Source organism: Aythya ferina (assembly GCF_964211825.1).
Source record: "Aythya ferina genome assembly, chromosome: 3".
NCBI lineage: Eukaryota > Metazoa > Chordata > Aves > Anseriformes > Anatidae > Aythya > Aythya ferina.
Window position 1 is genome coordinate 52,756,110 of NC_140298.1, and position 25,709 is coordinate 52,781,818.

The 25,709-nt window shown below is 35.9% G+C and overlaps 1 protein-coding gene across 19 annotated transcripts in view; it reads right to left on the reverse strand.

Moving 5' to 3' along the window:
• SYNE1 (spectrin repeat containing nuclear envelope protein 1) overlaps positions 1-25,709 on the reverse strand; it is a 307,251-nt gene that overhangs the window by 46,401 nt on the left and 235,141 nt on the right. For all 19 annotated transcript variants that reach the window (XM_084515528.1, XM_084515529.1, XM_084515530.1 and 16 more), the window contains 17 exons: positions 24,264-24,460; positions 23,115-23,247; positions 21,862-22,044; positions 20,753-20,902; positions 19,508-19,684; positions 16,670-16,825; positions 13,115-13,270; positions 12,183-12,353; positions 10,911-11,044; positions 9,150-9,354; positions 7,748-7,930; positions 6,539-6,685; positions 5,292-5,446; positions 4,779-4,926; positions 2,246-2,340; positions 1,015-1,249; positions 62-256 (listed from right to left, as the gene is read on the reverse strand). In XM_084515528.1, coding sequence (XP_084371654.1) covers positions 62-256; positions 1,015-1,249; positions 2,246-2,340; positions 4,779-4,926; positions 5,292-5,446; positions 6,539-6,685; positions 7,748-7,930; positions 9,150-9,354; positions 10,911-11,044; positions 12,183-12,353; positions 13,115-13,270; positions 16,670-16,825; positions 19,508-19,684; positions 20,753-20,902; positions 21,862-22,044; positions 23,115-23,247; positions 24,264-24,460 — 2,820 coding nt within the window. The remainder of the gene's footprint in view (positions 1-61; positions 257-1,014; positions 1,250-2,245; positions 2,341-4,778; positions 4,927-5,291; positions 5,447-6,538; positions 6,686-7,747; positions 7,931-9,149; positions 9,355-10,910; positions 11,045-12,182; positions 12,354-13,114; positions 13,271-16,669; positions 16,826-19,507; positions 19,685-20,752; positions 20,903-21,861; positions 22,045-23,114; positions 23,248-24,263; positions 24,461-25,709) is intronic.

A 25,709-nucleotide genomic window follows, 5' to 3' on the forward strand; every position in this document is an offset into this window, starting at 1 on the left:
CAGGGTTCAGAGTGAGAAACTGTGAACATGCTGAAAGGTACAGAAAAAATTACACACTTACTTTCAGTATTAAAGCAAGCTGTTTCTTCTGTTCTTCCAGTTGGGTGCTAGCTATCTTCCAGCCCTCCTGAATTTCTGTAAGCTCTGTCTGCAGGGCTGCCTCAGCTCCACTGTCAGCAGAGAGCAGCAATTGCTTCCCAGCTTCCACAGCAAGGATATAACTCCCTTGCTGCCTTAGAACAACTTTCTCTTTAAGCTGCAATTATAAATGGATTTCTGTCAACTTTTTTTTTTTTTTTTTTAATTATAATTAGAAATTCAGTATAATCTGTCCTAAAAGCCATATTTTACTAGTTCACTTTTATTTGGTTGCATACTTAAGCATGAGCTACAGCTCAAATACTTTGATACTTTTCTTTTTTTTTTTTTTTTTTTTTTTTTTTTTTTTTTTTTTTTTACCATTTACTGCAGCAGACCATTAGAAAATTTCTCCAAGGAGATAAAGACATGGAAGACTTCTCCTTCTCCTCATTTATATCAGCATTTCAATTGATCTTGAGGAGAAACAGTTCCTCAAGAGCACAATACGCTTATAATACAGTATCATCTGGCTAAAAAAGACACCAAACTGCTAAATAGATACCGTTAACTTCACATGAAAATCACATCAGGCATTCAAGGTATCCATTTTTGTTAGCTAGAATACATTTCTCAAATGGGAGATTACTGTTTTTGTTTCAAGACATCTTCAATATAAGGTTAGTTACAAAACAGCAACAAAAAAAAAACACTAACAAAGCTTGAGAAAGAGTTTGTTAAGTTAATCACTGCATGTTCTTTACTTCCTTTCCATCAAAGTGTTGGTTTTGAGGCTACGTCAGTTTCAAAGAATAACTGATATCTAATATTGCTTTCTACCAGGCACATAGTATGAATCTAAAGTACTTCTAAGAATATTTTAAATGATGATAAAAAGCTGTATTATTTCTTCTTTCTACAACACACTGCACATACCTGCACTTCATCCAGTAATGCTCTGACTTGCTGCAATGGGATAGGAGCATTTCCCAGATCACTCACTGGCTGACAGGACATTTCCACCAGCCACTTGCGCAGTTTCTCTGCCATCTCCCTGTAGCGCTGCCACTGGTGGATCTGGCTGTCAATGATCCCCCTCCTCTGCTGTGCCCGACGAATTACTCCTTGCCATTGATTACTTAGAAGTGTCAACTTCAGATTAAACTCATCCCTATTGCAAATTAATAAATAAATAAAAAACTATGGTAGCATTCATACTTTAATCTATTTCTTTAATGAAATAAACTGGAGGGAAAGGAAATGTGTTTTTTTGGCTGCTGATTATTAAGCACTAGAAGAAAACTACTCAAGTCTATTGACAGTTTACTGAGGATAACTCCACACATCATATACGTGGATAATCAAAGGGGTCCAATTACTAAGACTTTATTTTTTTTCCCCTAAATAAAGAAACTCTTCTCCCCTCCCCCCAAAACATACAAAGAAACCCACATTTTTTGCTAGTTTGGATTATCCAAACTAATAGGAAATCATGGAAATTTCATGATTTGCACTCAAATTTACTACTGAGCTAGCTCAAAGCAGGTGTAAGATGTACACAGAATTAATAAAATTCTCATATTGCAGTAAACAGTTCTTCTTGTATTAGGACCGTGATATCCTTAGCAAAATCAATGCATAAGTGTGAAGCCACTGGTGTTCCACTGATTCCTATTCATTTGATCAGGAGCATTTAAAATAAAAAAATGAAACAGGAATTTTTACATGAATTCTTATTCCATCATATGAAACATGAATTCTTATTCCATCATATTTATGCTTCAGGTTATTTTGGCACAAATCAAGAGTAACTTACTGTAAATCAGTCAGTGCAAGCTCCTTTGGTGAAAGACATATTTTGAAGGTACATCAGAACAGATATATATGTGATGTGTTTGATAATGCAAGACAAACATTTGTTAGAGAAGTAGCCTCAAGGCTACTACATTCCCAAATGCAGCGCATCTACCCCATCACATCCTAATGAACACTGTATTATTTAAGAGCTGGCTGATTAATAGCTTAAGCATGTAGATGGTAACTTCTGTCTTGGAAAAACATGATCTGAACACTAACATCTTCTGCAACATTCTCTGTTCAGAAGTCTCCCACTATTTTAAGTATTACTTCACTTAATCAGCAGCAACAACAACACAAGAATGGCTACCTGTCATCCACTTGTCCTTGCTCTATGAGGTGCTGCCCATCAGAGATGATTGAATGCAAAATCTGCTGGCGACTGAACATCTCTGCCTGAAATAGCTGTTGTACAGGAGACAAGGATGTTAAAGAAAGGTTTTACATTTTAATTCTGTCTGTATGAAATATCAATATTCTGTGGTAAAAAATATTTTTCATTGACTACTTAAAATCTTTTTCTGAAGGATAGGTGAAATAAAACCTTATCAAGCATGAAGAACTCTGCTTAGAGAGGATGTACTCAAACCCTACCCAAAACCAGAAATATTCTTGTCAACATCCACTTGTTCTGTGAATACATATTAACTTTGTATATAAAAGGGGATATTCTGTTATGTGAGACCACTTGCCATTCCAATTTCTTCTCATATGTAGATCACTGTCAACACAGAAATAGGAATTCAAAGAAACAGGAAAGGAGGACAGGTATTGAAACGCACAATACCAGCACATTGAAAAAAAAAAAAACAAACAAACCACAAAACACAACAGTAAGTGCATTGGCAAGCAATTCCCTCTTCCCCCACCAGCACTTTCTCAAATGCTTGTCTCAGTGCATTGGCACTTTGTAAGTGTCCTGAGGAATGTACCAGGTCTCCAGATAGATATCTGGAGAATTGCATAAAAATGACTGCAAGATTGTCATGAAGGAGTTATCTGATGTGGATGAAAGTGTTAGCTCATGATATTTAGAAAAAGCACCACATCCACATCAAAGGTTTGTAAATAACAGTGGGAAATTATTTCTAAATAAGGCCACTGAGGTAGCTGGGGTCCTGTTCAAATAAACATTTGTTTATTTGAAAGTTAAGAGTCAGCACTGGAAAGCTGATAGCAGAACTGAATGCATCCTAATATCCATTCTGGGAATGTATGTGGAAATAGAATATTTTCTCATTAATGTTCAAGGAAATAAGGTAAAACAATCTGGAAAGTCATCTCAAGGAATCTAGATTTGAACCTTGTCTTTCAGCTGGCAGGAGTGGAAAGCAATTTCTTCATAAAAAGATACAGTTTACAACATTTTGTTAGGGTGAAATGCAGTATTTGGATAATTGGCTATTAATTCTCTAAATTCTGAAAGATGACTTTACAGTTCAAAGAAAAAAAAATCACCTTCTACTGAGTAGCACTTATCTGAACTAACTGCTTCAGATAGTTGAAACAGATCAAGTTTTCAGGAGAGAATTAGGCTGAGGTCTCAAGACATGCAATTACATGCAAAAAGATCCTTGTTAACCCCTTTCAAAAAATATAACTATGAGTGGCCAATACAACAGTAGGAACTTATCTGTTTAGACAGTGATGATTTGTGGACATACAAATCTCAAAATGTTGAGATATCTCAAATTACAAAGATACCCTGTCCAGTTAATGCTGGCAGCGCTGAGATGAAATGAAATGGATGAGATTTGAAAAATGCAAAATGCAGTTAAATGTTAAAGCAAATATCTACTAAAGCAAGCAAAAAATATTGTGAATTACTTCCTGCTTAAAAATGTTCACCCAAACATTATGCTGAAATAAGACACAAAGGGTGGAAGGACACAACTCCCCTGTGATCCTTCCTGAATATTGGGGTAGGTCAGTTGAAAAAGTTGTGGGAACTGAAACTGCTGTTGCCACATGGGAGCTTTGGTATGAAAATTGACTTGTCTTAATTGATCTTTACTAAGATTCTTGGCAGTAACAATATGGGTGGAGAAAAAATGTGCATCATTTGACCTCACCATAGAATCAGAAAAGCATCCTCTAGTAAAAACTCTGAATCAGTTTTTTTCCTTCAGCAAAAGCTGGACTAGTTCTTGGTTTGTTGTAAATAGGTCTACAAACAAATGATTCCAGCACAGAGTGAAGATCAAATCAGTTTGTTCTCCAAGGAAATGTTACCAAAAGGAACACAAATGGAGCCTGCATGATGAATTATATAACTCAGTCTTTGACAGAAAAGTCTTGCTTTTCAGATACAATGTATGTTGGCAATTTATTGGTAAATTAACAAAATCAAAATAAAATGAAAGAACTGAAATCTCCAGTTAGGACTAAAGACAAAGGGTCAAAGTGCATGAGGATAGTTTGGTCTTATGGGAAGACCAATAAAACTTTGATTCCCTTGGTAGAAACTAATATGAAGTAGAATAAGTATAGGGGACAAGCAGTTAGACGCATCCCAATATGTTATACACAAAATGCAGACAGATAAGCAAGCCCTCCACAAAACTGGATATCACTGACATATTTGCATGCTGTTGTTTCTAAGTTAAGACATCCACAAAGAGTGCAAGCAAATGTAATTCAATTTATCATAGAATCACAGAATGGCTCAGGTTGGAAGAGACCTTAAAGATCACCCGGTTCCAACCCTCCTTCCATGTGCAGGGATGCCACCCACTAGACATATTCAAGACATACTATTATATTACTCCCCAAAAGAATGTGAGTTCCACCTATGTATAAATAGTATGTGTTGTAGTTATGTATATATACACATGATGACTTGCCTCATGTGCCCTCTGTTGCTCTAAAAGGCTCTGGTAGTTTCCTGAAATCTCTGCTGCCAGCTTCTGCTCAGTCTGAACTAACAAATCCATCCAAGTTTCACACTTCTCCAAAAAGGTCTGCTTCTGCAGCAGGAAAGACTGCAGCTTACTGAAAGGAAGAAAGAAAGAAAGATGGATTCAGGTAAGGTCTCCTGCTCTCTCACATAGTATTGACTCTTGTAGTAAATTTTCCAGCAGAAATCTAAATCAGATAGTATTGATTTTCCCATGCAGCTGCATCATTTAATCTATCTATACAACACTAAAAAGAACCAATCTTCCTTATTTCAAACTCTAATTTATGGCAAAACCACCATCTCAACTCATTGACTTCTATCTTTATTCATGAGTACACTAAAGGAAAGGTGCTTTGGTTAATGAAATATCTGAAATATTTTTTATACTCTGCAAAAGGTATACTTTCTAACTATTGTAATATAAGAAAACTATACAATAATCTTAAGATATCCCCACCTGAATCTTTCTGTAGTCTGAGATGAGATGAGAGACCAGTGTCTGTTCAGGTTCTGCATCCTTTTGATTTCTTTATCATTCAGAGGAAGCCTGTAACCCAGCTCATTAAGACGGTCCAAATCTGGGGCCATGCTGCTGAACTTCAACATCTGACTCTGCAACAAACAATAGAGCTGATAAGCAAGAAGTTCAGTAATTACACTAGTATAGACTAAGCTAGCACTCAGTTAAATTTGGAATGGCCTTGGTTGCCACCAAGTGGCAAACTCCCTATGCCAAGGAAAGACTTTATTTCCAGTTTTCAGCCTCTTTGGTCCCAGTATAGAAGAAAACTTAAACAGAAACAGAGAAGTAAACTCAAATTGCACTTACATATATTGCTGAACTAGAGATTTACCTCTCAGAGCTGCAAAAATAGGCTAGTGCTTGAAGCTACATGTCTATCTTGCCAAGAAAGCGAGCCTTTTTTTGTGTTTGCTAAACTCAATGTTAGGGTAGCATACCACATTGAACATACTCACTCGATTTTATTATTATTATTATTATTATTATTATTATTATTATTATTATTATTATTATTATTATTATTATTATTTTCTTTTGCAGTACAGAAGTGTCCAAATCATTAAATTAGGAAAAAGTGCTATGCTTGTTAGCATGCACAGTGGAAAAACATGTATAGTTAATCCTGAAAGAAAAATAATTGAATATTAAAATGACAAAAACAGCCTAGGTGGCAGAGACAATCAACTTCCTGTCAGGGCCTCCAAAAGAAGAAGAAAGATAATAAATAAATAAATAAATAATAAAAAAAGGCAACACAAAAAGAAAGAAAAAGAGTTTAAATGTATATTATAGGGTACACAGTATGAATGTTTCAGTACACTTCAGTATATCAATATATCCAAAACGTGTAGATGATTTGGTCCTTAAGCTGCATACATTCAAAAAAAATTGAGAGAAAATAAGATAAAGGAACTCCAAAAGTTGCTAAATTTTCCACTCCTAATTTGATTTGATATTCATTTAATCCAAATCCTTTGTTTTTCCTTTTATTCTTTACTCAGGAGCAGAATAACATGGACAATCAATCACTACCTGACTACCATCAAACATCAAATTTCTCAGTCCTATGCTTCCCACGAGTGACAGTTCTTTAATATGTATAGAGTAATATTTGTGCATACCCTGTACAAATTAACCAGGCCAATGTAAAAAAATGAACATTTTGTGTATTTATTACTCACTTTTAGTTCCTCCATCCTACTCTGTATTGCTGAGAGATCAGATGAGTGACTAGGATCCTGTCCTTTCAGTATTTCTTCTGCTTCTGTTATCCAGACCTCAAGGACTTGCAGGTTCTTGGCAAAGGTTTGATAGTCCAGGACTCCAGCCTTCAATAAAAAAGAACCCATGATTTAGGAATTTAGCCACATAGCACCCTTCTGGTAGTTATGCTCCTGATTATTCTGATTATTCTCATTATAGATTTGCAAACAGAAGTATACACTAGGAACAATTTAAACTGTTGCTTTGTTTACAGACTGTGGATATAGCGTTTATTATTATTATTATTATTTATTTTCATTATTTTTATCATGGGGCTTTTGCTGTAAAGTCCACACCAGGTGAGAAAATGGGATTTTTCATCATAGCAAAAAGGCAGCACTTCAGCAAAATATTAAAAGACCTTCTTGATTTAAAATACATAGCCTGCTCTAACTTCCTTATATAAAATACTCCTCTGTTTAATGTGCTCTGTCAATAAAAAGAACCACCAGTTTCTGTTGCAATTTCAAATGAAAAAAAATCTCTCCTTACATTAATGAGCATATTCTTGATGACACTAGATTTCTTAGACAACTCCACTTGTCACCCAAACAGAAGCCACTGCCTTGTTGCTTTCTCATCCATGCACTTCCATGCCCTATCAAACACATTCTGACACTCTTTTTCTGCCCTTTAGACCCTAGTGACACATGCAAAAATTAGCAAAATGTGACATACAAGCTTTGACACAAATAGTAGGTGTCAGTATGGTCACTGACATTATCAGGAACTGTTAAAATCCATGCTACACAATTGTTTGGAATCTTCTCTCCTTTGTTTTACCACTAAAGAACAAGCTGGGAAGAGAAGTTGTCACTGGGGAAGCAGTAGCTGTGGATATAGTCATTAGCATTATTGCTGTCTGCACAAAGAATGTTGCCCTTGGCATTCCAGATGGAAACATTCCCCTGTGAGGTTTGCACATTCTATTCCAGAAAGTGGAACTTCTTACGAGGTCTCTATACTGTACTTGAACTTTTTTTTTTTTTCTTTGGCTTTCAGGGAAGATTGGGAAATGCAGATGAACAAGTAGCACCATCTTCTTTACCCAGGTATTTTTGGCTAATTGTGTTTTCAAGTACAACAAGGTGATTGGATGAAGGAACTGAAAACACTCTTTGAAATACCTGAAGTACTGTTTGCTGCTTGCGGAGAATTTGTTCTAGGGTTGACAGATTCTGGTTCAGAGACAGTTGATCAGACTGTATAGCTGCTGCTGCTGAAGCCTCCACCTGGCTTTTTAGCTCCTCTCCCAGTTCTTGAAGAACAATCAGTGAATCCTGTGCTGTCTTTAAATCAACGAGTAGATCCTGTGGCAACACATTGAATAAAGATAGGAATAGTTAATCTGACACTCAGTTGATGCCATCCTCCCTGATATGTAGGAGAAATGAAATCAGTAAGGACCACTACTACATGAAAAATTTATATTTATTACTATATTTCAATGCCAAAGTGCCCACTGTCTCTTTGCATAAAAAGGAATGATATGCAGAATAAAACATATCTAGAATTGCTTATGTGCAGAGGAACAGAAAGAAGTGAACACTCAGCTGCCATTGAGTAAACTGCCGTTACTGATGAGGCAACACTTGTTGAAAAAAACACTTTCGATTTACTGACATGCTGCTCCTAAGCAGTGGCAATTCTACCTGTGGGTTGCCACAAGGCAACCTGATCCCTAGATCTCCTATTTTTATTTTTATTTTTATTTTTATTTTTATTTTTATTTTTATTTTTCCTTCTTGTTATGAATTACCGGGATGGATTAAAAACTAACTTTTGCAAATTGCGTAATGCAATTATCTGACTGAACTATTTGAGTTGCCTGTCCAGCAAACTATGGCAGCAAATGCTCAGAATGCTCATTAATGTGTTAATTTTTTGCCTTGCAATTGTTTTTCTTACCCTAAGACAACTGCCATTTCAATTTTCTTATCAAGGACACTTAACATTAACTTGAACTCAAACACACCAAAACATAACCACATAACAGGAGACAAAAAATCCTGCTTCTCTGGGACACAGTATCAAAAATAGAGGAATCTCAAGGTTCCAGTCAACACTGTTCCTCCATGTGGAAGGATAAAGACACCAAGAACACACACAGTCTTTTTTCATTCAGAAAAAGTGACCAGCCTTGACTTGTGGAAATATAGACAAAGGATCCTGTTTCTTTCTACTATAAGGAGCTCAATGGATTTGGCGGAGATTCTTGCCTAGCAAGAAATACTTTGATAAGCAAGGACTTAAGACTGAATCAAACAATAGAATTTATCCACCTTCTCCAGAGAGATGACTTCAGATAAAAGCAACATAATACAGCAACAAATAATAGAGGGATCATATAAGTCCGAGATAATCATGAGATTTGGGTAGCAGACATGAAGCTGTCTCTCCTGCACATGAGAGATGCTTCAATAAAAAGAAAATTTCCAATACACCAAATATGTAGTTTAGTAATGTAGAGCCTGTTGTGATTTTTAGGTCACAGAGCTGTTGTATAGTGCAACGATTAAGTGAACATACATTACAGTCCTGAATCCAAGAAGTTACTTCATCATCAGCAATATCTTTACTGGTTGCAGTCTTCAACAGTTCATTGATTTGATCTTCTCGTTGACGGACTGTTGAAGAGCATTGTTGGTAACAGTCCTTGTATCTCTGCCACAGCTGAAGGAGACCCTTACTGGAACGCAGCCGCTCTGCAATCTCCTGAAGAAGGTTGTTCCACCTGGTGAAGAGATTGGATGAATGATCAAACCTTGGTAGCTCAAAAGAACTACACCTGCCCCTCTTCCTCACTGTTGTATCCATTGTCTCTGCCCTTCTTCCTCAGTGCTGTTTCCTGTGGTTTTCTGTCTTTTAAGAAATTTTATAATAATAATCAAGATTCAGACATTAGGAGAAAAAAAAGGAATCTAAGAAATATGTTAACAGGATGTTCTGACCTGTCATACCAGGTTTGATCTGTACTGCATCTTGGATGCTGCATATTAATATTTTAGGTCAAAGCTGGAGTACGCTTTTTGAAGTGAACCTACTGCAATTCCCACTTAGCACACCTTGGTTCACCACACAGCAGACATAACTGGCCAAGAACTGCCAGCCTCAAATTTAATCAAGGGCCTGAAAGGCCCAGAACAGGTGTAAATATGAAACCATTTCTTCTGCTGCAGTTTCCTCCCAAAATCTCACAGAATCTTTAAATTCATAAAGCCTCATAAAATTAAAATACTTCCAGGTTTATTAAAGCTCTAATAGGTTCATTATCCAATTAAATGTCTAATTCCTCTTTGAATTCTTAGCTTTAGTGGCACCCAAAACAAGCTGCTTTCTGAAATGTACTGTGTTTATCAAATTTTCTCATTATTTCCTTATCAAAGAAAAATCACAGCATTTTCAATTGTTACTATATGATAAAATTATCTCATAAAGTGAAAACCTTGTCAGTCATCACTGAGACTTAAATCATACAGTATCTTATCATAGAATGGCTTAGGTTGGAAGGGACCTTACAGTTCATCCAGTTCCAACCCTCCTGCCATGGGCAGGGATACCTTCCACTAGACCAGGTTGCTCAAAGCCCCATCCAACCTGGCCTTGAACACTTCCAGGGATGGGGCATCCACAGCTTCTCTGGGGAAAAAGTCTTCTCCCCATGTTTCCAGTTTCTAGTACAGGATGAACCAAAATGAGTTTGGCATGATTGCGTTTTCAAAAACAGACTAACAAACATACAACCCCCCAAAACCAAATACAACAGTATTTCTACCACAGCAGTTTTTGATCTTGGATCAATCAAATCCTTCTGTAGCTTCTCTGAATAAACCTTCAGACTTCTATGGCCTGGATTCAAAGTTGGGGAAGTTGTTTGCCAAGCTACTGGCAAAAGCTTAGATCTTAGATAGAAAAGTCTATCATGCTCTTCCTACAGCTAGAAATTGCAAGCTGAGTACTGGAGAAACTAAGGCATGCACAGCAATTTTCAGACAGAATTCTTGCATTTTAAGTGCAGTTTTATTTTCCAGAACAAGAATTGTCATGGTTGCAAATTTCCCTGCAGCCATGCATGGAGCAAAGCTGCTGACACTAATGATCCAAATCTCTTTCTGGAGAAAACATTTCTTTTATTATTACTAGTAAAATAACACACTTCTGCTCCAGCAAAAGGAATAAAATAAAAGAATACATAAAATATAATAAAAATAAAAATGATGGAAAATTGAGTCCACAGTTAAATGCAAATCTACCACTGAAAGTACAGTTCAACATAAACACACTTTCTACCTCATATTCACTTCCTTCAAAGTGGTGGTAAGTGTTTCAGTCACTGGTGGGTGACATTGTTTTAACAATTGATTGGTCACTGAACCAAATTTCTGTAAACTATTTTCTTGCTTTTCTAGTTCATCCTGTAGGCTCTGAAATAGAAGAAAAAATAATGATACACAAACTATTATAACTGTATGATGTAGAAACATTTCAAAATCGTATGTAGCGATTGCAATATATGGGTTATGAAAGCAAAACTAGATTTCATGTGTATTGAATCTAACTAGGAAGTTTTTTAATATAAAGACTATTGCTAGATACACTTGATTCAATATCCAGGTGTAGCAAAAAGTATGTTTTTAACCAAAATTTTCTAAATATGTAAAAATTTTGTAAAAGAAATTGTCCTAAGCAAATACTTTTGTACTGACAGAATAAGTGCATGGAACTCCCTCAGAAATAACACATTAACTGCTGTAAGATATTAAATTTAATGACGTTTTCCTGTTCAAACTTAGATGAAAAAGGAACAGCATAAAAAAGTTTTATTCTAAAAAGAAGGTTCTTACTTTTTCACTTAACAGACTGAAGTATTGCTATCAGGGAAAATGTTCCTTTTATTTTTTTAAAAAAAGTATATATATATTTAATTATATTATTGCAGTTTGAACAGTTCAGCAAATCTCAACCTGATCAATCAATATACACAAAATAAGTAAAAAAGGGCTTTTTAAAAACAAATAAACAACAACAAACAACAACAACAACAAAAAAACACACAACTTATCCTTCTACTGACTCCTCCTGTCTGATATGTAGAAAATGAAAACATGGAAGAGTGCCTGTGAAGTGTATATATGTTCTTTAAATTTTGATTTGGAAAGTGAGGATTATGCTTAAGGCATTTGGCTGTATACGTCTGGACATCCAATCACACAGAGTATTTACTTTTAAGCAAATTGCTTTTTTATGTAAACTAGATCCACAGATATAATTTTATAAAAGCTGTCTCAGTGTGTGGAACATTAACAGGTCAAAATGTAAGCAACAACACAAAAAATCTACAAATGAAACAATTTTACCATTTTAGTTAGTTAGATAAATGAAAAATGTAATGGCTACTTGATAAAGTGCCCTCTCAATGTCATAAGATTTTAATGTGCCGATACACCTGTAGTTTCATTCATTATCAGCTAAAATGTACATGTATTGCATCCATGCAATAAGGACAACGTTTATCCTTAAATCCATCCTCAGTGTGGCAAGAAGCATGGTATTCCTTTTCACCTGAAGGTTATGAACTTGGACTTTCACAGCTTCCAAAGAACCAGTAAGGAGATAGAAACGGGACAGAGAATATCTGGCTTCCATCAGGTAACTGTTCAGTTCTTCATAAGCCACTTTGTAAATGCTCCACTGATCAAGAACAGATTGCAACAATATCTTTAGTTGGCTAACCTAGGAGGAGGGAAGGAGGGAAAAAAAAAAAAAAAAGGTAAATGAAAAACATTCAAGGGGTTTGCTTTTGTTTAAATTATTTCCTTCCTTTTGATCTCAGATTCTACTTGTTCTTCATGCAGAACTTTAAACTTGTTGGAGAAAGAAGAGAACATTTTGCCCTACCATCAGCTAGGCTTACACTGGGTACAGCAGAAAGGTCTGTTTGATTCCATAAAGCCACAGAAGACCAGTATGGCAGGGACTGGAAAGATAGTGAGTACATTCTACCTTGCTTCGAAGAAGGTTCAAAAGCAATTTCTTGACTCCTTAAGACAGGCAGTTGGCCTCTCAAATCCAAGAGAGGCTAGTGCTACAAGAGAGGATAGTTCTAACACACTGCATTCTTCCTGAGAATATGGACTAATGCTACCAAGGTTCAGATTTCAGGTGATGACAATTGAAACTGATCTCTTCCTCAGTCTGCGTGACCCATATGCTTAAAAAGGTAGTTACTTATGGATCATTTGGTACTTTTCTACTACGTATCAGCATATAAAAAGCTTGAATTTTAAGAATGTAAAACAGATTCTGTGATTCTGTGATCCTTGATATAGTAAATTTCATGTACACACTAGCTTGAAGATGGATGAAAACAGAGACACAATTCAGAATCTCTTCCCATACAACACAGAATAAATCCACTAGCTGCAAACTGCTAATTGTTCTCCTGCAAGTTCCAATTCCTGGAACTATGGTTTGCCCTTTGATAATTGTTTTACCATGTGATCCAAGTTGGCCCAGGCATGGTTGATTTCTTTCAGTGTATTCATAACAGTAGAAGAGACTTCTTCCTTCTTGTTCTGTATCAAAGACAGACCACTTTGTTCTATGTTTTCTACTTCTTTTTCTTTTGTTCTTATTGATTCTTCTAATTCCTTAAAATAAAAATAAGACACATGAGTATTTTTGTTTGTTTACTTTAATGGATAATGACTCGAGTCAGTAAAGATACACATAAGCTCCCCAGTTTGTACAATGTTAAAAATAGGAAAGGCAAACTTGTGCACTTTGTCTTTTTATTCTCAAGAGAATTATAACTCATCAACAATTTTCTTGAATATTTTATATTCCCTTTAAATCACAGTTGCATATCTTTAATTTAAATAGAAGTATGTCATCCACATTAAAACTCTGTTGTAACCAGCTGCTCTCATGGAAGAGTACAAAATTAATTAAAAATAGGCTAGCAGTTTGAATACATGGGAAAATTGTTGTGTTGTCTTAGTTTGTCCCAGAACACAGAGGGCTTTTTAATTAGCCCAAAGTTGGCTCAAGCCCCTGGAAAAACTGAATTTTGCCACCCAAAGGAAAGGACAAAATGATTTCCTAGGGAAAGATGTCAATTTGCTGTGCCTCCCCACACAAAGTGGAATCTTTATTCTTTTGCCAGATCCCAGCAAAGCCCCTTGCCTGAGGACATCAAGTCTTCCCCTTTTCTAGATGACAAGCTCACTGGACTCCAGCCAATGATAACAAGCAACAGACTGTAGGAATTTTTTTTATTGCCTCCACAAGGTTATACGTTATTGGGAAGTATTATTATGATCGAGTGGGTGGCATTCCTGCCCATGGCAGGGTGGTTGGAAGTAGATGGTCTTTAAGTTCCCTTCCAACTTGAGCTATTTGATAAGTCTATAATTAACAAGCTCTATAACATTTTGCTCTACTCAGCATTCCCCCACACTAACCCAAGAAAATAGAAAGAAAATGAATGATCGGCTTGAAAAGAGGTGAAGAAAATGGGGTTGAGTATTTAGGCACAGAGGTTGTAACGGCTTGATAATGGCTTGTTTTGCTGCTGGAAGTAAGTGCTTACTGTATTGTCAAGAGAACCCTAGACTGGTCATGGAAATGAAGATTCAAAGTTCTGCAATGCCAAAGTTCTTTCAATTTGTCCATATTCTGCAGGTTACTCCTTATTGAGAGAGATGAATCATCCACGAAAGAAAACAAAACTCTGGGCAAACTAAAAACACCTATCTTTCAATAAAATACTCTCCCTAAGAATCAAAACAATACCAACAATAAAAAAACCGAGTTTAACCATTGCTATAAGAGACTTGACATTATTGATAGCAGGAAGAGTATTTGGAACCAAATTCTGCCCAACACTTACTATTAACAAAATTCATCCATTCTCACAAACAACAGTTTTGTCTATATACATTGCAAATCATATATGTGAGAGCATTTTTGCTGCACTGTTTATTTTTCCCTTCTTCATTATTTCAAAATTTTGTTTATAACTTTTTAATTTTTATTTTCATTTTTTAACACCTGACACTGAAACAAACACTTCTAAGTTGCAAATATCAACTTTGACTTTCTGACAAGGGGATTTTAACACTAAGTATAATTTAAGTTTGAAGAAGGTTGCTTCAAAATTCAGAATGCAAAATTGGAAGAAGCTTCAACCACCAATAATAGCAAATATTTCTGGCTCTATTTCCTTTTCATCATGTTAACCTCAAGACAAAATTAAAGATGCATTAATCTTTCTGAACCATGATTAAAAAAAAAAAAAGAAAAAAAAAGTTGCCTTCACTTCTTAATATGACACTAGGTAGCAACTAACATTGGTTAATAAATAAGCTGCAGCTTTTGTACTAGTTGAACCGGATACTTGGGAGTGTCTGATATGGTTATTTCTTAAACAATTTGTTTCTGTGCTGATCAAAGTCTTGCCATTTGTAACTTATTCCCCAAGTATATTTGCTAACTTCCCTGACCAAAGGAAACCAAAAAGGTGATAAATCAGATTCAGCTTTGAACTCTAGCCAAGCACAGCTTGCCAATTATGTCAGTCTATGCTAAATTACACTTGGTATGGGCTCATTGTGCTGAAATCATCAAGACACTTTTATCTGAAACTAGTCATTGGATACAGTTTGAAAACCTGAATTAAGGAAAAGAAGAAAAGGAAGAAAAAGAAGAAAAAAGGTTTCTAACATATCTGACCTAACCACTTATTTGCCATTACAGAATCAAATACAGGTTTAATGCACTGGTGAATTTACACTAAATTCTATTATGCACTTCATTTTTTATTTTAGATTTCCATTTGTGAAGACTTAAAAGCTGGATCATACTTATCCTATTCATTAAATGCATGGGTGAAAAACAGCCACACTAAAATAAACATGCTTCCCAACTCCTTTTCTAAGAATACTAAAAAAATACTAATTAATATTAAATAAAGATAATAATTATAAAAATAATTATAATTTATAATTATTATAAAATAATAATAATAATTGCAAACACTAAAGAATACTAAGATTGTGGACATGCAGTTGGCATGACTGAGTTTAATTACACATTTGATCTGTTGTGAAATTTATTATTTGGTCTCTGGTAGAACAAAACAATTTTGAGCAAAAATATTCTGATGCTTGATAGCATTCAGAAAATTAGAAATTCAGAAAAAACTTTTTCCTAGACATGTATAAACTTGAACCCTAGTCTGATAGCTCCAGAAGTAAGCTTTCAACTACTTAAATGTGCACACTATTCCTAGTCAGATGCTCAGTGTCAGCTGTAATTCCCTATGCTGTGTAGTCTTGGTATAAATTTTGCATGAAATTATGACCTGCTGTGCATTATGTATAACTGAGCTTTGTCTCATTCAATCTTTGCCCACTCTAATCAAGATTATTCTTCGTTCTTTCGAAGGTGAAAAGAGTCCAGCACTGTTGGCTTTTCTGGATAGTTGAATATTCGAATAAATATGATTCCTAGCACTTTTTAAAAAGGGAAATTGCAAGGGAAAACCTCCTTGCATTCTATCATCTTTCTTTTAGTAATTCTGAGGAAATGAGAATGTCAGGGGAAAAAAAATGGAAGGAAAGTGGGGGCAAAGAAAAAGTAGTGATGAGTTTTTTTAAAACAAACAAACAAACAAACAAACAAACAATATATTTCTGAATAGTCAAGCATGGTGTTCATGACATCACGTTCCAAATAACTAGCCAAACAGGAATGGTAACATATTCCGTTGATGGCCTTTATAGTCCAGTAAGCCTGACATAGCTGGAAATGTCCTTGCCTTTATACTCAATGCAAAAAGAATAATGACTTTGCTTTTAAACCTCGTGGGGTATTACCATTCCTTCTTCCTTTCTTTAGTACTTGCACATTAGGAATAAAATCTTTCTCACTGAAGTACAGAGAAGCTTGTTCACTGACTTCCATGGTACGCAGATATCTCATGGCTTTATTTGGTTTCGTTTCTAACTGCTGGAAAGAGAATATTGCTATTTAGAAAGAGACATTACCTGACAATCTTTCAAAGCGTTCTGTACTGAAGCCTGGTCTCCAATTCTCTGTTGCTTTTTCAGCTTCTTGTCTTGGGTTTCAAACCAAGATTTTAGGTACTGCACATTATTTTCATATTCCGTCCAAGATTCCTGCAGACTTTCCAACAGCTGGATCTGCAAAGAAATATGAGTGTATACTTCCTCATACAATTACCTCTAATGTTGTGTCAATTAAATAAATCAGTGAAAAACAATGCTGACCAGTGCCTTTCTCAGAGTTCAGTAATGTTTTCTGAATTTAAACACAGTATATGTATTCAAATTGAAATATGCCTGTTATTTGTAAAGGAGTACATTAAAAAAAAATAAAATTCTGTTTAACTGAGGAATTATTCTGCACAGATAAATTGTTTAAACATAATGACACATTGAAAAGAGCTAACACTTTAGCAGGATTTTTTTATGAAATGGCATTATTTTCAGACATAAAAGACCTCAAGACTTCCCAAATAAAATTAAGTATCTAAACATGCATTTTATATTTCTTGCTTATTATTCCAATAAAGCAGATGAATATTTATATTAACTCCTTTATCAATTGACAGCTTTGAAATCACTCAGATTTTTCTGAAATGGGTGTTATTCAATGGAGAATGAGATAGTTTTTCTTTGAAAGGAAATATATGAGTTAAAAAAAAAAAACAAAGCAGAATTTGAAAAAGGCAGTGTTGACATAAAAGGCATTCACAGTACTTAAGACAAGCTTCACTCTAGGGAACGAGTCAACATAATTAGGTGTAATCTTAATTAGAACTGTTTGAGGATGTGATTGTCAATTGACCACAGTGACAAGACAGCTGTGAGCAAAGTGAGGAAAGCAAATAGCAGACTAAAGATCCCTAGGAGTTTGGGATAGCAGACTTTGTTTTGTCCAAGGAACCGTGATCCCATGGGAGGCTGTAGAGAAAGGCAAAGGAGAAACTGGATGCTCTTCAAGGACATCTTCCTCAAGTCACAAAAATGACCCAACCCAGGCTACAAGGAAACAGGACAGCATAGTTTAGAAGTTTGGGTTGAAGTGAGAACTTTTTACAGAGCTAAAAAGGAAAAAGAAGTATGCATGGAAAATGGGTTACGAAAAATGGACATACATGTAAAAGCATTGCCTGGCTGTGTAGGGCTGTTGTTAGGAAAGCAAAATTTTGGCTGGAGTTAACTAGTGAGGGACAGAACCCTTCTTGCTAATCTTTGCAAGTACATCAGCAACTAATGGGAAACCACAGAATAATCTGAGGCACACCGTGTCTTCTGTGCTCTGATCCTACTGCCAACATCTCATGCCTCCTAGGTCTTCTGGCAGACTCTGTACTAGCCATGGTAGAGGAGAAAAGAATTAGGAGCTACTTATGTAAGGTCGACATGTAAAAGTCCACAGAACAAGACAGGCTGCATCCAGGGGTGCCAATGTCATTGCAAGGTAGCTATCACTTTGAAAGGGCAGTTGGAAGAGGTTTCTGGTGACTGGAAAAAAGGCTACATTGCAAATCCTGTCAGAAATGTGGAAATGTCCACATGCATGAAGAATAAGAAGTAATAAGTACAGCCTTACTAAGGGTAAACTGTGCCTAAACTAACTGATCAACTGCTGTGATTATATGATGGACAAATGGAGAGTAGTGGATGCTGTTTGACTTGGCTTTAGCAATGTTTTTGATATGGATGCTATATCATCCTTATAGCAAAACTTAGGACAGATAGTTTCAATGGGAGGTATAAAAGTGAATGAACACTTTTGGAGTCATCAGCCTTAAAGGTCAATGGTAAACACTTCAACGTCCATCTGGCAGTCATTTACAAGATGCATCATCATAGGGTTGATGTTGTTTTATATGTTAGAAGTTGATATTGTTTTATCTGTTACTTCTTCTAACTCATAAAACACATGCTTATATGTTTATATGTTTTATGAGTTAGAAGTGTTTGATATGCTGGAGAGTAGGGTTGCCATTCATAGAAATGTAAATAAGGTGGAGGAATGGATTTGGGAATCCTCATGAAAATCAGCGAAGACAAACGTAAAGTCCTGCACCTGGGACAAAGTAACATGCAACAGTGCAGGCTGGCAGTAGGCTAGCAGCAAGCTGGATAGAACGCAACTTTGTTGAAAAGGGCATAGGGGCTATGATGGGCAATAACTTGAACGCAATCAATAGATCAGAAGTGTGGACCTGTACTAACGAAGGCCAACTACATCCTCTGATAGATTATTGAAAGTGTGCCTCGCAAGTAAAAACAAGAGATTATTTCCCTCTCCTTGACTCTTGTGATCCATTTTGGGCCCTTTCTATTGACAAACTGGTGAACAGGCACTAAGGTTGTTAGGGAGCCGAAGCACATGACATACTAGGAGAGGTTTTCTTCATTCAGCCTGAGAAAAGAAGGTTAAGGAAGCATCTCTTTGTGCTCTTCCAGTCCTTATGTGTGTGCTCCTTTAGACAAGATGGAGGCAAAATCTATTTGGAGGTGCACAGTGAAAAGAGAAGAGACAACAATCACAAGCTGCAACAATGGAAATTCTGTTTGGGCATAAGGCAAAAACCTGTTCTTCACAGGAATAGGGGATAGTAGTTAAATATAAAAACAGGCTCCTCAGAGAGGCTGTAGAATCTCCATCCTTGTAGATTTTCAGAACTCAGCTAAGCAAGTCCCTGTGCAATCTCATCTAATGGTAAAGTGAGCTCTGTTTGAGCAGGAGGTTGGACTAGATGACCTGCAGAGACTTCTAGTCATTACTATCTGACATTTGCATGTGTTTTGACAGTTTACTTCAGAGCAGCGGTAGGTTTTCCTCTTTACCTTTTCCATTACCAGGCCTTGCAGGATCTGCCAACGTCTATTCATTGCTCCGAGTTGTTCTGCAAAATCAGTTTTGTCGCTACGTTTACTTTCAACATCCTGGCTGCTAATCTGTAGCACAGATTGGTTCACAAAATCTACCGTCAACTGTTTGCAATTTAAATCTATCTTGAAACCCTAGTAAAAAAAGAAGGGAATAAAAAAAAATGTATCATCATTATTTAACTTCCTCGAGAACAGAGGAGGAAAACGTTCACAGATTACAACTCTACCACAATTTTCCTAAAGTTTTTCTAGCATTGGAACAACAATTAAAAACATTGATATTTGTTTTCTAAATATTGAGAATAAAGACTTCAATACATTGTCTTTGGAATAAAGAATCTGTTTTCTCTGAAGTAAATGATTAAAATGCAACAGTAAACATATTGGTCTCAAGGATATGATTTAAGAAAAACTGTCTGTTTAAAAAAATTATTCACTTTATTTAGTATAAAACTTTTTTACTACACCAAGAGGTAATACAGAAGATATTACAAACAGAGAAGAAGAATAACCAAGAACTGCTTTTTTCAGGAGACTCATGAAGACTAAAGGTGAAGTATCTGCCTTTCATGTAACATGTACAAATATCTGGAAGGTATCATAATAAATATTCTTCAGAAGGATAAAACTGATATGACACTGAAAATAGAGTCTTCGGGTGCATATCTACTACAGGAGTACTACCAATCTGGTTAAAGATCTGAGATTGTTCTTTATCTATTCTCCTCAATAGTTATCACAAGAAACAACATCTTTCATTTTCACTTCAGATACTGATTAAAATGATCTTGATTTGTAAAGAAATGAATGAAAACACCTTTCATTCAAGAACAGGCTATGCTTTGAGGAGAGGGAGATACCATGCAAAAAATTCATGAAAGCACATATACAAAGTGCTTTGTGGTTTTGGATGAAAGTCAGATCTAATAACATTTCATCATGTGAATATTGCTTTGGATTAACTGGAAATTAAGGTAAGTACATTAAAAATTACATTCCTGCCATAAACAGCAGAGTAAAAGTATTTTTTGTTTCTTTTCCACTGTGTCAAATATCACCCAGTTTTATCTAGTGTACAACTCTAACCACTCCACAGTGTAAATACTTTTTTATCTACTTAAGTCAATTATACTTTACACATGTATATATATTTAGTGGAGATAATTAGAAAAGAAAATCCATAACATTTCCATGATATACCTTGTACTTTTGGACATAATCCTGAATGGCCTTCTGTCCTACTACATTTTTTATATTCTCTTCATCTTGCTGAATAACATTTTCCATCAGGGAAATCCAGCTCATAACTTCAGTGATGGCATGGCGAGAAGGAATTCTGTCCATCTGTAGCTGTAGAAATAACAGACAATGTCGTGAAGAAAATGGATAAGAACCCCTTGCTTTGCATTACCATAGTATACGTTCCTTTACCTGCTCTTATTATCATGTACATCCCTAAAACATTATTGAAGTTTATAAGACAATGAAGTAAAAGAAATTATAGCTTTTAATATGAAATACATTGTATAACTTCATACATCTTAATAAGAAAACATTCTATTAAAGGTTTATTATTTCTATTCTTCATTGTGCAAAGAAACTGGACAAACCCAAAGATTCCATTTTGGCTTCCAAAAAGCTATGCATTCTCACTCCATAATTCTGTACTGGGTTTATGTAGCTCAACTTTAAGCTATACTTTTTCAGTCCTTGTAAATGGCTAGTGAGTAGGCCAATCGAAAATAATTTTCTACTACTCTTCTTTTGGAGGTGATTTCTAAATGGGCTTATTTTGAAAAGTACCTGATTTTTTCTTAAAAGACTTTTTTCTTAAAAAACATTTGATACACTGGTGTAACTGGCTTAAATACAGTTACTTGGAAATGTACTCTAAGACTTTTGTTTAGGTAGATTTATATATTTTGCATTACAAGATGGTTCAGAGAACGACTAAATTAAATTATTTTGGCAAATATAATAAGTCTCGTAAACATCTTATACTCTTCACCTATGGCAGCTATGGTTTTTTGTTTGTTTGTTTTTTTTTTTTTTTTTAATCTTATCTACTTGTTCTTTAAAATGTAACCTGTGTAACTCATAAAGTCTGAAAGTAGCACCTATTGGTGCTAGACACTATGAGTAGACAGGATTTAGACAAGAGTGTAAGCTTTCCCACACTAAAATGAATGTAATGTTCCTATCTTGCTCACATGGATAGGCAGGAAGGGAGCAACCATGTCTCAGAGAAAGTGCCAACTGTATGGTTTGAATTTTTTGGAATATTAAAAGCCATCACTGTGCTTCCTTACTTGGTGCAATTTCTCTTGTACCGCTGGGATTTGTGTGAGCAACTCTGTCCACTGACTGTCAATCTGGGATAATCCTGCACGCAATGCTGCTGTATCCACCTTTTTCAGTCTGAGGAGCTGGTTCCCAGTACTGAGGACAGAAGATTTCTGTGATGATTTAGCATCCACTTCTTTTGAAAACTCCTGTAAACAGAATCATTTTTTGTGGAGATAAGCAGTTTACTGTACTTAAATCTTTACCTCAGAAAGCTAAGAATACCCTCATTTCTCTTCAAAAACACGTTTTCTATTAGTGTTTATGAGCTATACTTCAAATCAAGTGAAAATATAAACTGTTTTTAATCATAAAAATAATACAGTTCTGAATTGCACCGGGGGTGCAATAACCCCAAGCAGAGCTACAGGCTGGGAGATGAGTGGTTGGAAAGCTGCCAGGCGGAGAATGACCTGGGAGTATAGGTGGATAGTCACCTGAATATGAGCCAGCAGTGTGCTCAGGTGGCCAAGAAGGCCAACAGCATCCTGGCTTGCATAAGAAGCAGTGTGGCCAGCAGGTCTAGGGAAGTGATCGTTCCCCTGTACTCAGCTCTGGTGAGGCCGCTCCTCGAGTGCTCTGTTCAGTTTTGGGCCCCTCGCTACAAGAAGGACATTGAGGTGCTCGAAAGAGTCCAGAGAAGGGTGACGAAGATGGTGAGGGGTCTGGAGAACAAGTCCTGTGAGGAGCGGCTGAGGGAGCTGGGTTTGTTCAGCCTGGAGAAAAGGAAGCTCAGGGGCGACCTTATCACTCTCTGTAAGTACATTAAAGGAGGCTGTAGCGAAGTGGGGGTTGGTCTATTCTCCCACGTGCCTGGTGACAGGACAAGGGGGAATGGGCTAAAGTTGCGTCAGGGGAGTTTTAGGTTGGCTATTAGGAAGAACTTCTTTTCTGAGAGGGTTGTGAGGCATTGGAATGGGCCGCCCAGGGAAGTGGTGTCTCCATCCCTGGGTGTCTTTAAAAGACGTTTAGATGTAGAGCTTAGTGATATGGTTTAGTGGAGGACTTGTTAGTGTTAGGTCAGAGGTTGGACTCGATGATCTTGAGGTCTCTTCCAACCTAGACAATTCTGTGATTTTGTAATGTGCAAACACACCAGCTCATCTACAGAAATAATATTATTTTTTTTTGCATGCTCTACTTAATGACCATTTCATTGCTACACTTTTTATTTGTAATTTGAGAAAAAAAAAATGTCCTAGACTTGTGACTGACTTACTAGAAAGGAATTCAGGTGGTCTCGGACAGTTTCAAGTTCCTGAGGAACTGTCAGAGACTGTTGGCTCCAGAACTCAAGTCGCTCCTTTGCAGATTGTAACCAATGTGTCAGTTCAGTAGATTCACTCTGATACCTGTAAAAATATTTACAGAAAACTAAAAGAGTCATTGTCACTTCTTGCATCCAGTGGAGTAGTCTCTCTTCCATGTGTTAAGAGAAAGATATGATAAGATATGATTGTAAAGAAATATTTTTTCTTTCCTTTATCAACTTTCAGAAAAGCATGATTTAATTTTTAAGAAAGGTTGCTCTTATTTTAGCTATCACATCTACAATTCTTAATGGTGACTTCTTTTTGCCTTTTAGAAAAAACAATCTCCTAACAGACTGGTAACTAGGTTACTAACCTTTTGGAGGAAGCTCTAATAGCACCATTCCACACCAAACAAACGCAAACAATCACATTTTTTTGTTTTCCATTAGAAGTCTCAATCTTCCAAAAACTTTAGCACGAGTCATCTTATATCAGAAACGTAATGCTTTTGTCAGAAACTATCTTCATATCATTCCATATGCTAAGCAACTAATCAAATGTCAGAATGAGAGTGCTTCCATATAAACTTTATATAAAAATCCTCTTATGTGTCTCTCTTGAAAGGCTAGTGAGCCGACAAGTCAGGGACATTATGAATAATAGAGAAAGTTTCTATATCACTTAGAGAATTCATTTCAAAAGAGGTGCATGAACACTGCTAAAAGCTCCCTTCCCTATATGCAATGGCACAGAAACACAAGTACCCAGCAGCGGCAATATCTCTACCAGAACATCGTGAGTATACTCATACTGTCTAGCAAAGCACACACCCCTTTTCAGCACTATATATAGAGAGAGGACTTATAATTTTGTTATCTTATCAAGATATCTTTCTGACTTCTCACCAACTGTTATTGGTGCATGATTTATTGTAAATGAGAGAGTATGAGAGCATTTGCATAGAACAAAACTAGGATATGGTAGACTAGTTAAACCATCACATACATTTTAAAGAACTTTCTTTTAAGTATGGAATTTAATAGTTCTGGGTTCAGAATGCCTTTGACTTCAACAAGTGCAATTGAAGATTATAACATTCACTATATCAGCATCACCTGGTCCAGTGCTTCAGTATTGTCTCCAGCCTGTGAAGCTCCTTGTTAACCTTGCTGGTGTTACTTAGCCAGTGGTCTCCTAGTTGGTTCAGCTGGCTTTCGAGATCTGAGCAACTAACAGAAAAAAGGAGCCTTTTCCCATCATCTAGCACCTGGTCTAATTTAGGTTGGTATTCAGTCAGATTAGATCTCAGATGCTGGAATGACAGAAGAGAGACAGTTAGGTCTGCAGGTCTCCACTACCATGCTTTTTCAATATTCCACTTTCTTTTATTGCATTTTGTAGCATATCCAATGTCATTACCGCAAATCTCATTTTTTCCCCTCCGTAACAGTTCTAGAATGCCTGAGATTCAACATGCAGGTAATCTACTCACAATCTGAATGTGCTGTAACAAGTCCCCTCACTTCAGTATGTCTATTAACATCTCCCTCTGATTAATTTCTCCTTGGTGTGAATATTTTACAATAGAAAAGTACAAATTCAAAGGAATCTTAGAGGGCAACATCACTTCTAAGAGAAATTGATTAAAAAGTCATAACTTAATCTTCCATCTGCTCAGAGTTCTACTATACTGAAATTTAAAGATGCCCAAGATGCTAATGCAGGTACCATACTGCAGCCCTTCAATGTCTATCTTCAGTTATCAAACCACCTAATCTTTACTACGAAAGAGAAGCTCTACCCACCCATCCAAATAGTAGAGCACAATAACTGTTAATACTCTGACCCTGAATCCAACTGGGAGGAGAGGCAGATTTTATAGAAATGGTGACTTCTGGATAGGTAAAGAATTTGTATATGTGGGCAAACAAACCTCCCAAATTCTGCTATCATCACATAAGTAGTACAAATTTTCAAAAGTATCTGCATATCTGACTAGGCAATATGTATATGCATTCTGACTTTTCAGTTATGCTAAAACAGTCTGAAGATAAAATGTACAAAGCTATCAATGTTATGGTGAGTACATAAACTTTCTATTGCTCTTCCTATTTTCTCTTTCACATAAACAAAGCTTTGATAGATTAATATTTTTTATATTTTTATATGTTTACAAATGTATTTACATATAACATACATAACATAACATAACATAAATGTGTAAATTCTAGAGAGTAACATAAATTTCCAAGACAGACATAAATTACATATGATTAATTTTAAATCTAAAAATGGCCACAGAGAGAGGAAAGAAAAAATGGTATTAAAAGTTATGCTATATCAGAATCTGAAAATCTGGATTCGAAGAACACAATTTATCAAACTGATAAGGGAGACAAAAGAGAAAAACATAAACAATGCCTAGTATTAAACAAAACCAAAACACAATGGATAATAACCCCCTCCTACCATTACAAAAGCATAAAGCTGTCTGGTAAAAGAACATGTATTAAACTCAGAATAGGAAAGAATGTAAAGTAAATTTGCAAGAAAAATGTAGC